Source organism: Salmo salar, chromosome ssa03 (genome assembly GCF_905237065.1).
Source record: "Salmo salar chromosome ssa03, Ssal_v3.1, whole genome shotgun sequence".
NCBI classification, from domain to species: domain Eukaryota; kingdom Metazoa; phylum Chordata; class Actinopteri; order Salmoniformes; family Salmonidae; genus Salmo; species Salmo salar.
The window spans coordinates 19,815,332-19,827,248 of NC_059444.1; the positions used below are offsets into that span (position 1 = coordinate 19,815,332).

Below are 11,917 nucleotides of genomic sequence, written 5' to 3' on the forward strand. Positions count from 1 at the left end.
GCTGCAACACAGCCCGGGATCAGAACCAGATCTGTTGTGACACCTCTAGCACTGCACTGCAGTGCCTTAGACCACTGCGCCTCTCTGGAGGCCCTCTCTGCATTGTTGGGAAGGGTCCGTAAGTAAGCATTTCACTGTTAGTCTACACCGGTTGTTAACGAATTATGTGTCAAATAAAGTTATATATGGTTTGTGGTAGTTGTTGATCCGATTGGGCAAGAGATTTCGTTTGAAATCCTCAAGACTCATATAAACCCCATGGAAAGTAGCTGCTAATTGTGATCCTAATAAAATACCAAATACCAAAATGAAGGTATTATTTTACAGATTGTCTCAAGAGTTGTAGATTTTGCCCCTAAATAAATGCCTCTCAACTGAATCATTTGGTCACTTCCTCCCTCTAACTCCCCCTCTCTCTATTCTCAGGTGTTCCAGGCATGTGGGAATCTGAGGGAGGGAGGAACCAGCAGCACCGGGTTGGAGGAGGTGAAGAGGAGGGGGAAGGTTACAGTGGAGGACAGTCCAACCTCTGCGGCTAGGCTGGAGAAACTGGTCAGTGGAAAAACTGGTCACTCTCTCTCTCTCTCTCTCTCTCTCGATATGATACGGTTTCTGTTTATTCGTGTTTACTCTTACTCTGTGAAGAATGCAAAAATAACAATGCTACAGTCAAGAATGAAATAAGTCAGATGAATATGAAATGTGAGGAAATGGAAACAACCATTGTCTCCCAAAAATTAACACACTGTTTTTGTTTGTTTATTGCTCATACCAAAGCTATTTGCAGAAGGCGTGAATGCTTGAACAAACATGATATTGAATAGCTTTTGATTGTAGTTTCCAGTACACAGGTTGTATTCATTCAGCACCAAATTAAAGAAATGGGACTGAAACATGGGGGGTACTACCTGAACTGGTCCAATAAGAAAGGCTTGTTTTCATTTTCCATTGCAAAACGCCCCCAGGTGTCTGATGTGTCGAGGAAGCTGAGGGACATGCAGCCCTACTGGGTCTCGTTACCCAGCACCCTCTGCAGTGACAGGGTGGCCACTAGGGCCCAAGCAGACAAATGCTGGAACGGCATGGCCCGTGCCAGGTAGGACCCCTAAACCACGTCTGTCTGTGTGCATGCATGCTTTGTGTGTGTGTGTGTTCATGCTCGCATGCATACATATTTGTGTGGGTGCCTCTGCATGCGTGGATCATGCATGTGTGAGTATGTGTGTGTATTTGAGTTCTCCCCAGTCATCCTCTCTCCTTGTCTTCCAGGTACCTTCCAGAGGTGATGGGTGACGGCCTGGCTAGTCAGATCAACAACCCTGAGGTAGAGATCGACATCACCAAGCCAGACATGACTATACGCCAACAGATCATGCAGCTCAAGATCATGACCAACCGCCTCAAGAACGCTTTCAATGGCAACGATGTGGACTTTCAGGACACCAGTGAGTATAGATCTAGGATCAGCTCATCCTATGCGAATACTGACTCCAACCATAGAGGGAATATCACAAAATGGACCTTACCTCAGAGTTTAGGTGCAATGTCATCCTACTCCTGAGGGCAAAAGCTGTGTGGACAACAGAGAGGTCTCCCTCATGGTCAAAACACTATGAAAGAGATTGTGCCATATGTTGACATTACATGACTACTGGAAATATTTGATATGTTGTTTTGATTGTCTCCAGTGTCGTTGCATGTCATTTCATCAAACCATGACACCCACCATCTCAGACTGTTCTGAAATCATTTCTGTAGCTAGAAACAAATAAGATAAGAATTCCGGAAGCATTCTTTTATTTAAAAATAATTAGATTAAGCTAATTGATTTATAGGATTAATATAATATTCAATAATTATAGTACCTAATATCCGATTTGGACCAAAATATTTCTAACAGTCAGTAAGACATGAGTAATCCGAAGAAGTGGACAAAAGCCATCCACAGACCCCCCACACCAATCCCACCCCAACAACGATCAGTATCAGTTCTATATGTTTGACAAGTAGAATGGAGCTGCGGCTCAGAGTATTGTTTCTTCATCCTATGTAATGTATTCTCTGTGATTTTGGTGATGTTGTTTTCCCCTGTTCAGAAAAATGTGTCATTGAAGTCACTGGATTCATGTCCCATCCTACATCCTCATAGTACCCGTTTCTGACCACTAGATGGTGCTGTTCCTGCTATTAGGTTATTGTTTTTTTAATTATCTCCTCCCCCCCATTGTTAAAGGGATAGTTCACCCAAATGACACAATTACGTATTGGTTGTCTTACCCCGTAGCAGTTTATGGACCAATTATGACAGCAACCCATGCTCTGGTTTCGTTTATCTGGCCACTGTTTCAAATGCTAACTTTTTAGCATCTATGGCACAAATCCAATGCATGTCAATTAAATTTGAAAAATTTGAATTTTCACACTTCATATCCAAGTCATCTATACGTAACATCATTGAGTTACACAATACATTTTTAGATACTTTAGGATGATTTGGACAAGCGTGAAAATACTAATTTAGGTACCATTGAAAAGTTAGCATTTGAAACAATGGCTTGGTAAACAAAAACAAAACATGGGTTGCTGTCATACCAGAGGGGCAAGCTAGATTTACTCAGGGTTTCTGAAGCTAAACAGCTTCATTTAGCTTCACATTCCAGCTCAGGTTTTATCCGTACTACGACGCTGGATATAGCTCGTACGCCTGGCGCTAACTCTAGCAGGCTTATAACTGTGCATGCATGTTGCACATGGCTAGTTGAACGCCAAACTCTTCATTGAGGCCATGCTGATTCAGTGCCACATTTAATTTGTGCCAAAATCTAAATTAAAGATTAGTTATCTTACAAGTTGCAAATTCAAGAGGCTGTGGTGTGAAATAGGCTTTTAGAAGTGCCGTCTTTTTTTTATATTACTTATCGTTATAACCGACTTTGGTGTGCTTTAGTGTGCTTATCAACCACAAGCGCCTTTTTCCCACTCCAATCGATAAAATAATTGTATTAAGTCATACAAAAGTGTTGCTGTGAATGAAGTCATTTCTAAATGTGTAATGTGATATATTTGATAATTGAAAAAATGTTGCACTCAAAAACATTTGATTAATAAAATATTTTACAGTCTTCTTCCTCAAATGAAGGGGATGATGCCACAATCTTTGCAAGAGGGAGGGAATCTGATTTCATTGGTCCTCAACTTGTGGCTCAGTCATTTCATTCAGGTTAAGTGGAGTTAGCTGTGAGTTAGCCTGCCCCGGAGCAGGTAAGTTCTGAATGATTAGTTGCCATAGAAATTTACCTGGATAAAAGGTGAGCCATTTTCGTGTGACCGGTTAAACTCAGAGTTGACCAAAGTTACATTGCTAACTCCTCAAACCTGGATCTTAGGATACCCCTCTGGACCACTGACAGCTTACAGTCTACATGTAATTTTGTAATTTGGTTAAACTATCCCTTTAATGATGAGGGGGGTGGGGGATTCAGAAAATAATAATTGGAGGAGGAACAGCACCAGCTACTGGTCAGAACTTGGTAATATTAGGATGTGGGATGGGACATAAACAACTTCAATGACAAATGTCTCTGAACAGTGGAAAAAAACATCACCAAATTCACTGAGAATACATTACATAGGATGAATAAACACAACTCTGAACTACAGCTCCATACTACTTGTCAAACAGAGAATTGATACTATATTAACATTGTCTGGGTGTGATTGGCATGGCGTGTGGGTTGTCTCATGGTGCCTTAGAAAAAAGTTTGATCCAAATGTTAGGGACTATATTTATTCAATATTATATGAATCTCATAAATAAACAATTGCCAATTTGTGTGCATTCAGTTACGTTAATTTCTCAGAGATCAATTATATTTCAACAAAGTAAATGTTGCAGGAAGGCTAATTTCATCAGTTTCTAACAACAGAAACGATTTCAGAACAAACTGACATAGTGGGTGTCTAAATCTTCTTTCTTGTGCTTTTTGAGGTGGAACGACCCTCCATCCAGCTTGTTATGTGTGTTGCTAGCAAACCAAACCAATCCCTTTCAATCCCTTTCCAATCCCTTTCATAACATTTTTTGTTGTTGATAAAGTAGACCTAGAGAGAGAGAATATTTAAGAAGCCTATCATCAGTGAAGAGTTAGCTCACGTGATTTAAAAAGGCGTCGCTATTTCAGTGCTATTTTTATAGGATTGAGCTGGAATTAAGTTACCGGCTAAAGAACTTGGCCTAAATTGTTATGCCATTTGTTATAACTGAGGTAAGATTATTATAATGTTTTATTTTATTGTGCTGCATTATGTAAATCTCATTGTGTGAACACTGGCACAGAAACCCTAATCTGGGGCTTTAACCTGGGAGAGTATAAGGACACGGCTGACCTGCAAAACAATTAACCAAAATGTAAAACTGAGTCTTACTGGAAACTTTAACCCTAACCTTAACCCATGAAATGCCTGATTCAAACGCTGTTTGTAGTTTAAGAATTATAAAGGGATAAGATAATATAAAGCTTTAGGAGTAGTTTCATTGCCGTGATACTAGCTTGTGACCAGGTTGTGACACAGTAAACAGATGGGGGAGAATCATTGAGTGCATGTACAGTTTAGCAGCATCTGTTGACATTTGGTTTCTGATGAATTTGACATTTACCAGGTTGCATTTTGCTGTTCCATATACTTGTTTTATTTGTTTTTTGAAAGGTTAGAGTCAATAATTATTTCAAATGTGAAACCATCTCAATCTTCTGTCCCTTTTACAGTTTCCTCAGGTTGATGGGTCTCACTGTTCCTGATGGAGACAGTTTTAGTTGTGTTCAATGTTAGACATGAGTGGTCCAACCAGTCAGCTATTTTGGGAGAATGCTGATGATCCTATAATTGGCCACATCTCCAGCCTAGAAGATTGGTGTTATGACAGCAGATTTCCAGTCGTCAGGGAACACTGCTTGTTTAATTGACAGATTTACCAGATGAGTGACTGGAGAGCTCAGGGTGCTGGAGTTTTTCTTCAGGAGGGCGGAGTCATTTCCACACACATCCTGTGCCTTGGAGTTTTTAAGATTAGTTAGGATTTTAATTATCTCCTGCTCAGGCACTTCAGCTATGTTAAAAACAGGAGAGGTAGAGTCAGGGAAAGTGGTCACTTTATTTCTATGGCCAAATGTTACTGTCAGGTTCTCAACTGGGTCTTTAAAGACATTGTTAAATGTTGAGGCTATTTCATTTTCATTTTAAAAATCATTGTATTTTCCTGCTATGCTTTTACAATTTTTGGGGATAATGTGTTGAGATTGTCCCATAGATGTTTACTATTTCCTCTAGCAGGGTTGATAAGACCAATAAAAAAGTTGGCCTTGGCCTTTCTAAGCTTGTTGACAACTTTATTGCGCAGATCCTTAAAAATCCTAATCTCAGCACTTACACCTGTTTTCAGAGCAGTTTTGAGGACAAAGACTCAAAAGGTATGCTGTTGGAGACCTGCTTTTTGTCTTGTCTGTACGTTAATCGCTTTTTGGTTAGCTTCCTGGTAATGAGAGTCAGATTATGATCTGATATTTCTTTCTTTATTTTCCACTGGTGGAATTGCTTCAAAATGTTGATAGAATGTGTTGTTTGATGATGGTGGGCAGTATACTGTATGCCAACAACAGTGAATGACATTTATAGTGACAGTGTTACGGTTACTGCAATACATTTGATTTCCATTGTGCGGGTGAATTCAAGTTGGGTGCATTTAATACTTTACATCAGTGGAGGCTCCTCAGAGGAGGAAGGGGAGGACCATTCTCCTCAGTGAATATCATAAAAAATAAATTTAACATTGAAAAAGTTATCCTTTTCAGATAAAACTATACTAAATATATTCACTTCACCAAATAATTGATTAAAACACGCTGTTTTGCAATGAAGGTCTACAGTAGCCTCAACAGCACTCTGTATGGTAGCACCATGGTGTAGCCGGAGGAGAGTGCATAGACTAGAGGCTAGAATGAATACAACGTGGCTGTCATGAAAATGAACTTTGCTTATGCATGATCAGAGGTGTATTCATTCTGCCGATTCTGTTGAAAAACGTTTCTTAAACGCGGAAGCAAACAAAACGGGGATAAAAATAGCTGAATTTGTCCAATAGAAACTTTCGTTTGCCACTGTTGGACTAATGATTATACCCTAGATGCAGGCAAGAGTGTGTAGGGCGGTATTGAATGTGTCACTGTCTGTCATCTAAAAATGTTATCTTAACCTGTGTGCACCTACGTTGTAAACTTTCATTCATAGGCTAGGTTGTAACAACCTCATGATGGGTATAGGGAAAATTTTAGTATAATGCAGTAGCCTAAACCTATCGATGTTACATTGAACTGGGTGAATGGAATATGAACGACAGTCATCCAACATGCTGTAATAGAAATAAGACCATGCTCATAGAAAATGTCCTCCCTCATCATAGACGGCACTGACCGCCACTGCTTTACATACACAAGCAGCCCCCCACCCATTTGTCTGTCTTTTCTGAAAACATTGTACCCTGGCATAGCATAAGCAGCCTCAGGTGATGTTTTGGTTAGCCATGTTTCAGATAAACAAAGGTAATCCAAATTTGAATCAGTCAATAGTTTTTCAGTCTGATCGTTTTTTGAGGTGATGCTTCTGATGTTCAAATGACCCACGAGCAATCATTTTGGTTTCTCCTGAGGATCCCAGAGGAATTTAGCTTGGTTTATTGTTTGAAAGAGGGTGAAATCATAGCCGGCTGCGACCAGGAGACCCATGGGGCTTCGCATAATTAGCCCAGCGTCGTCCGGGTTAGGGGAGGGTTTGGCTGGCAGGGATGACCTTGTCCCATCGAGCACTAGCGACTCCTGTGGCGGGCCGGGCGCAATGCACGCTGACACGGTTGCAAGGTGTACAGTGTTTCCTCTGACACATTGGTGCGGCTAGCTTCCGGGTTAGATGTGCATTGTGTCAAGAAGCAGTGCGGCTTGGTTGGGTTGGGTTTCGGAGGACGCATGTCTTTCGACCTTCGCCTCTCCCGAGTCCGTACGGGAGTTGCAGCGATGAGACAAGACATAACTAGCAACTGGATACCACGAAATAGGGGAGAAAAAGGGTTAAAAATAAATAAAATAAAAGGTAAAATGTAAACTGCAGACTAAAGAAACATCTTGGCCTTGTACTGTTATAATCTCTAACCGGCACAGCCAGAAGAGGACTGGCCACCCCTCAGAGCCTGGTTCCTCTCTAGGTTTCTTCCTAGGTTCCTGTCTTTCTACGGAGTTTTTCCTAGCCACCGTGCTTCTACATCTGCATTGCTTGCTGTTTGGGGTTTTAGGCTGGGTTTCTGTAGAGCATTTTGTGACATCGGCTGATGTAAAAAGGGCTTTATAAATAAATTTGATTTGATTTGAGTGTAATGTGTTTGGATTCAGTCTTGAGTCAGGTTAACTGTTGTGTCCTCATCTTCAGTATAATAAATTCCCCATAATCTCCAAATGTTCCCTTTTAATTTCTACCATGGTTATTGATATGCTTTCCATACTTCTGTAAGAAACATTTCAATTTAGCCCTATCCATATAGGTCAATACCCACATGTATAAGGGGATAATCTTTTTTCTTTTTAAAACAAAACGTAGAAATGCGCCGTTTTCACATAGACTAAGGGATGGCGCTGATATAATGAATGAGGTTGAAAAGTGGTAGAATTGCCCTGTAAGATTAACATTCTAACTTACTTATTCTCTTCAACTTCGTTATAACTGGCATATAAGCCAGAGAAACTGTATTTTTTTTTCTCAAAAAATGTATTTGTTTTTCTTCTCTGTCTTTGTCTTCAGGTGATGATGTCAGTGGTTCAGGAAGTGGGATGTGCACAGATGAAAACTGTCCTCGGGGCCCGCGCCTCATGGCCCCCAGCACAGACAGACCCAAAGTGTACGCCTACCCTCCGGAGAACAAGAAGGTTGTGAAAGCATCAGCTGACCACAACCTCCCATCCATCGCCCTCTACCTGCTCTCATTGGTTATGTTGCTGCTCCGGCGATAATTGACAGGGTATTCCACCAATCTAGACTGAGTTTGGGACATGGGGGGCAGGACGAGGGGTGGGAAGAGAAGAGAAGATGTCGTGGGGTTATTTACTTACTTTGCCAAAACAAAACAAAAATAACGAGAAAAAAAACGACTGGACTTCCTTTTGGTCTCAGATAAGAACAAAAGTTGTAATGAGTATTATATTATTCAGAGATTTTTTGGTTCTGTTCTTGTCTTTTATTTTACGGTATACGGCACCCCTGAGCTGGACTTTTCACACTTTTATTTTATTTTCTGGTGTTTGGGTTCTCTGAGATATCTGTACCTAAGACATGTTAAGAGTCAATCTATAGACTATAGAGATATACAGGATGTTAGTGTTGGTTGACGCTGTGCTGTGTAAGGGGGACTTTTCAGTCATGCTGAGCCTAACATTTGTGTTCCTAATCATGTAAACAGCCTTTATGTCTGAGGTGATGATTTATTTATTAAAAACAGAGGAATATAATCCCCACGGAGCGTCTTTGAGCTCCCCAATATTTATAGAAAAACTACTTCTCCCCCAAACTCAAACGAAATAAACTATTGATGAGTTTTATGAAAGATAATCTGGTTTCAGTAAGGCCCTAAAAACCTTAAACCCTTAAACCCACACATCACATGGCAACAGTGAGAAAATTCAAACGCTTCACATAAGCAGTTTTTTCATCTGCTTGATAATATAAGGCAGTAATAATAGTTGTGATCATATTCACACAGACATGATCCTTCCATCCCTCCACCCTTACTTCTGTCTTTCCCAGAGCAGATCTGTTTCTCTAGGCTTTGGTGGCTCTATAGGACCAGATGGGGAATGTTTTGGGAAACATAAAGAACATTACAGTGTTAGTGTGACCACAGTAGTCCTCTGTATTGACACTATATTGGCAGAATATGGTAGCATATGGGCTGTGTGGGTGTGTACTGCCGTTTGTTCTGTCTCAGTGGAGGCCGGTGGGAGGAGCTTTAGGAGGACGGGCTCATTGTAATGGCTGGACTGGAATCATGGCTACGGAGTCAAACAAGTGGTTTCTATATGTTTGATGCTGTTCCAATTATTCCATTCCAGCCACTGCAATGAGCCTATCCTCTTACAGCTCCTTCCACCAGCCTATTCTGTTCTGTCTTCAGATAATGGACCTTGGTCGACATAATAATGTATTACTTTCTTGTTAATGGCTAAGCTTTTATGGTACCTATGATGAATACTTTTGGACAGAGCCAGCCAGCTACAGTGGAGGGGTTTTTACATACTGCACTATAACCACTTGTGGTAAAGCAGACTGTGTACATGTGTCTGACCGACCGTTTCTCTGTTTGGACTGGTTGACTTAGGGATTGGAATTTGTGATGATCACTCAAATAGCTTTTTCTCTCCCTCCTCTCATCTCATTCTTTCTTCTCACCTCCCACCTTCTTTCTCTCCCTTCTTCTCACACAGTGCCTCTCTTCCCACTCCCTCTCTCAGTTCTCTCTGCCTCCCAGGCTATTTTTCATGGTAAACTATTCATCTGTTATGAAGACCTGCAAATTGTTCTCCAATGCTTTTTTTTGGCATTATGGCAATGACAGAGCTTCATCATACTGCAACATGATTGGGATATTGTGGGAATGTTGTGGAAGGCCTTTGCTGATGAAAATCTTGCAGCCAGGGAGGAAGGATGTACTTCAACTTAGTTCAAATAATTGTCAAGGCTCTCAGTCTTAGACCACTGTGTGGGAGGGATGGAGGTAAGATACAGTGTGTGTGTGTGTGTGTGTGTGTGTGTGTGTGTGTGTGTGTGTGTGTGTGTGTGTGTGTGTGTGTGTGTGTGTGTGTGTGTGTGTGTGTGTGTGTGTGTGTGTGTGTGTGTGTGTGTGTGTGTGCGTGTGCATGCTCATGATAAAGAAGGTCTTCTTGGGCTTATTCAACAAGATGGAAACCGATAGAAACATATTGTATAGAACCAATTCAATGCTTTACTCCACATGATATTAAAAACATTGTCTCTTGCACAGCAATATATTTCTATCCACAGACTGAATAGGCCCCCTTAGGGACGAGTGGAGATGTTTTGATACGGTCTGCGCTCGTCAATAGCCGACATCGAAAGTGCAATCAATGAGGAGATTGGAGAGATTTATGACTCCAGAGACAAGGTCATACACTAGAACTGAGGTCTTCAGCCTGTGACTGTGCACTAGAACTGAGGTCTTCAGCCTGTGACTGTGCACTAGAACTGAGGTCTTCAGCCTGTGACTGTGCACTAGAACTGAGGTCTTCAGCCTGTGACTGTGCACTAGAACTGAGGTCTTCAGCCTATGACTGTGCACTAGAACTGAGGTCTTCAGCCTGTGACTGTGCACTAGAACTGAGGTCTTCAGCCTATAACTGTGCACTAGAACTGAGGTCTTCAGCCTATGACTGTACACGATAACTGAGGTAGCAAGGCAACACGTCCATTAGGCATGACCTTTTTGGTTTCTGAGGCAGGAAATTTGGGAGGACACACTCAAGTAGGAGGACTGCAGTAGTTATCAAAACCGGTCCTGGCGGATCCCTTTGTATCCAGGTTTTCCTTCCAACCTTCACACAATTATATTACTTTGATCTGATATGCACTACATTATTCAATTGATAGATTGGGTGAAAAACCTACAAGAGTCCTCTTGGACCGGTAATGAACCTTATGAACCTCTGTAAAATAGGTTACGTGTGAAAAGGCCAAGAAATATTTTGATACATTTTGTGACACAAGGTAGTGCTCTGATAAAGAGGGTACCATGTGAGCTTGTGTAGGGGTACCTGGTTTTAAACTGCCGTATCTGCCGGTGTGACTGCCCCCGCAGTGACATTCCAATGCAAAAAGACGACTAACCACTTTTACTCACGACGACTTCACTCACTTTCAATGGACACGCTTTGCAATGCCATCGGACAAAATTTGCACAACCCCCCCCTTCTCTCCTCCAACCACTCTCGCGCTCTAATCTGAATAGTTCAAAGTCCACTGCCTCTTTTTAAACGCTGCACTTTTATGACATAAGAGGCCTAGGTAATCGATAGGATGGCAATCTGCACAAAGACAGATCACAAGATGGTGGATTGATAGGCGAGTCGACACTCCATATATGTCTACTGATTAGGATTATGCAGATAGAGATGGACCACTGAGATGGCTGCAGTCTGAGAAGGGTGAAATAGCAATGTCAGATTTGGGATTAAATAATACTGAAATCTTTCAAACACGTTTGCTCTAGCATGCCTGGGGTTTTGCAGATGGGCATGGTTTGCAGTTATGGCCCTATTATTTTGTCCATTAAGCCAGGCCAGCTCAATCAAGCACAGATAAAGTATTTGAAATTATTTCAAATATTATTTGAGCCTAGGTCTGATATAACCAGTGGCCCTGGACACTACTCTTTCCCCTTCACAAGTTGAATGTGGCAGGCATTTCCGAAAGGTGACGATTTGAAAGAAAACCTTTTTTTATTTTTTTTTATTTTTTTTTTACACATTTGGAGAGTTTGTGTTCATGGTGATGGTAGATGCAAGAAGAAAGACTTTTGAGTCAATATGTGTAATTTGCTGTTGTTTGTTCCTGGAACCTTGTGTCAATTATATACGTTGTAAGATTTTCAAGATGTCCTGTGTTATGTTCATTTTGTGGTGGATTTTTGTGTCAGTGATATTCTATGAATGCATGGATGAATGGACTTTTTCGACCCCCAGAGGGGAAATTCCAAGACAAGAGGATGCCTTGACAAACCAACAGGAGAGTCGTAGAGAGAAAAGCAGGGTTCACACACTCACACAAAAATCGATAAGCTTGTTAGTCAACAATACATTTTATTCTTGGC

The 11,917-nt window shown here is 41.2% G+C and overlaps 1 protein-coding gene across 2 annotated transcripts in view; it reads left to right on the top strand.

Moving 5' to 3' along the window:
- The window catches only part of LOC106599530 (glypican-1), a 126,383-nt gene extending 114,682 nt beyond the window's left edge, over positions 1-11,701 (top strand). Inside the window, exons 8-12 of one of the 2 annotated variants that reach the window (XR_001327487.2) lie at positions 427-552; positions 966-1,096; positions 1,270-1,445; positions 7,843-10,235; positions 10,269-11,701. Coding sequence is in view for 1 of the 2 variants with exons in the window: in XM_014190813.2 (XP_014046288.1) it covers positions 427-552; positions 966-1,096; positions 1,270-1,445; positions 7,843-8,051 (642 nt within the window). In the remaining variant the exon portion in view is untranslated. Of the gene's footprint in view, positions 1-426; positions 553-965; positions 1,097-1,269; positions 1,446-7,842 lie in introns of both variants that reach the window. The other variant, XM_014190813.2, reaches the window with a different exon arrangement.
- The last annotated feature ends 216 nt before the right edge of the window (positions 11,702-11,917 follow it).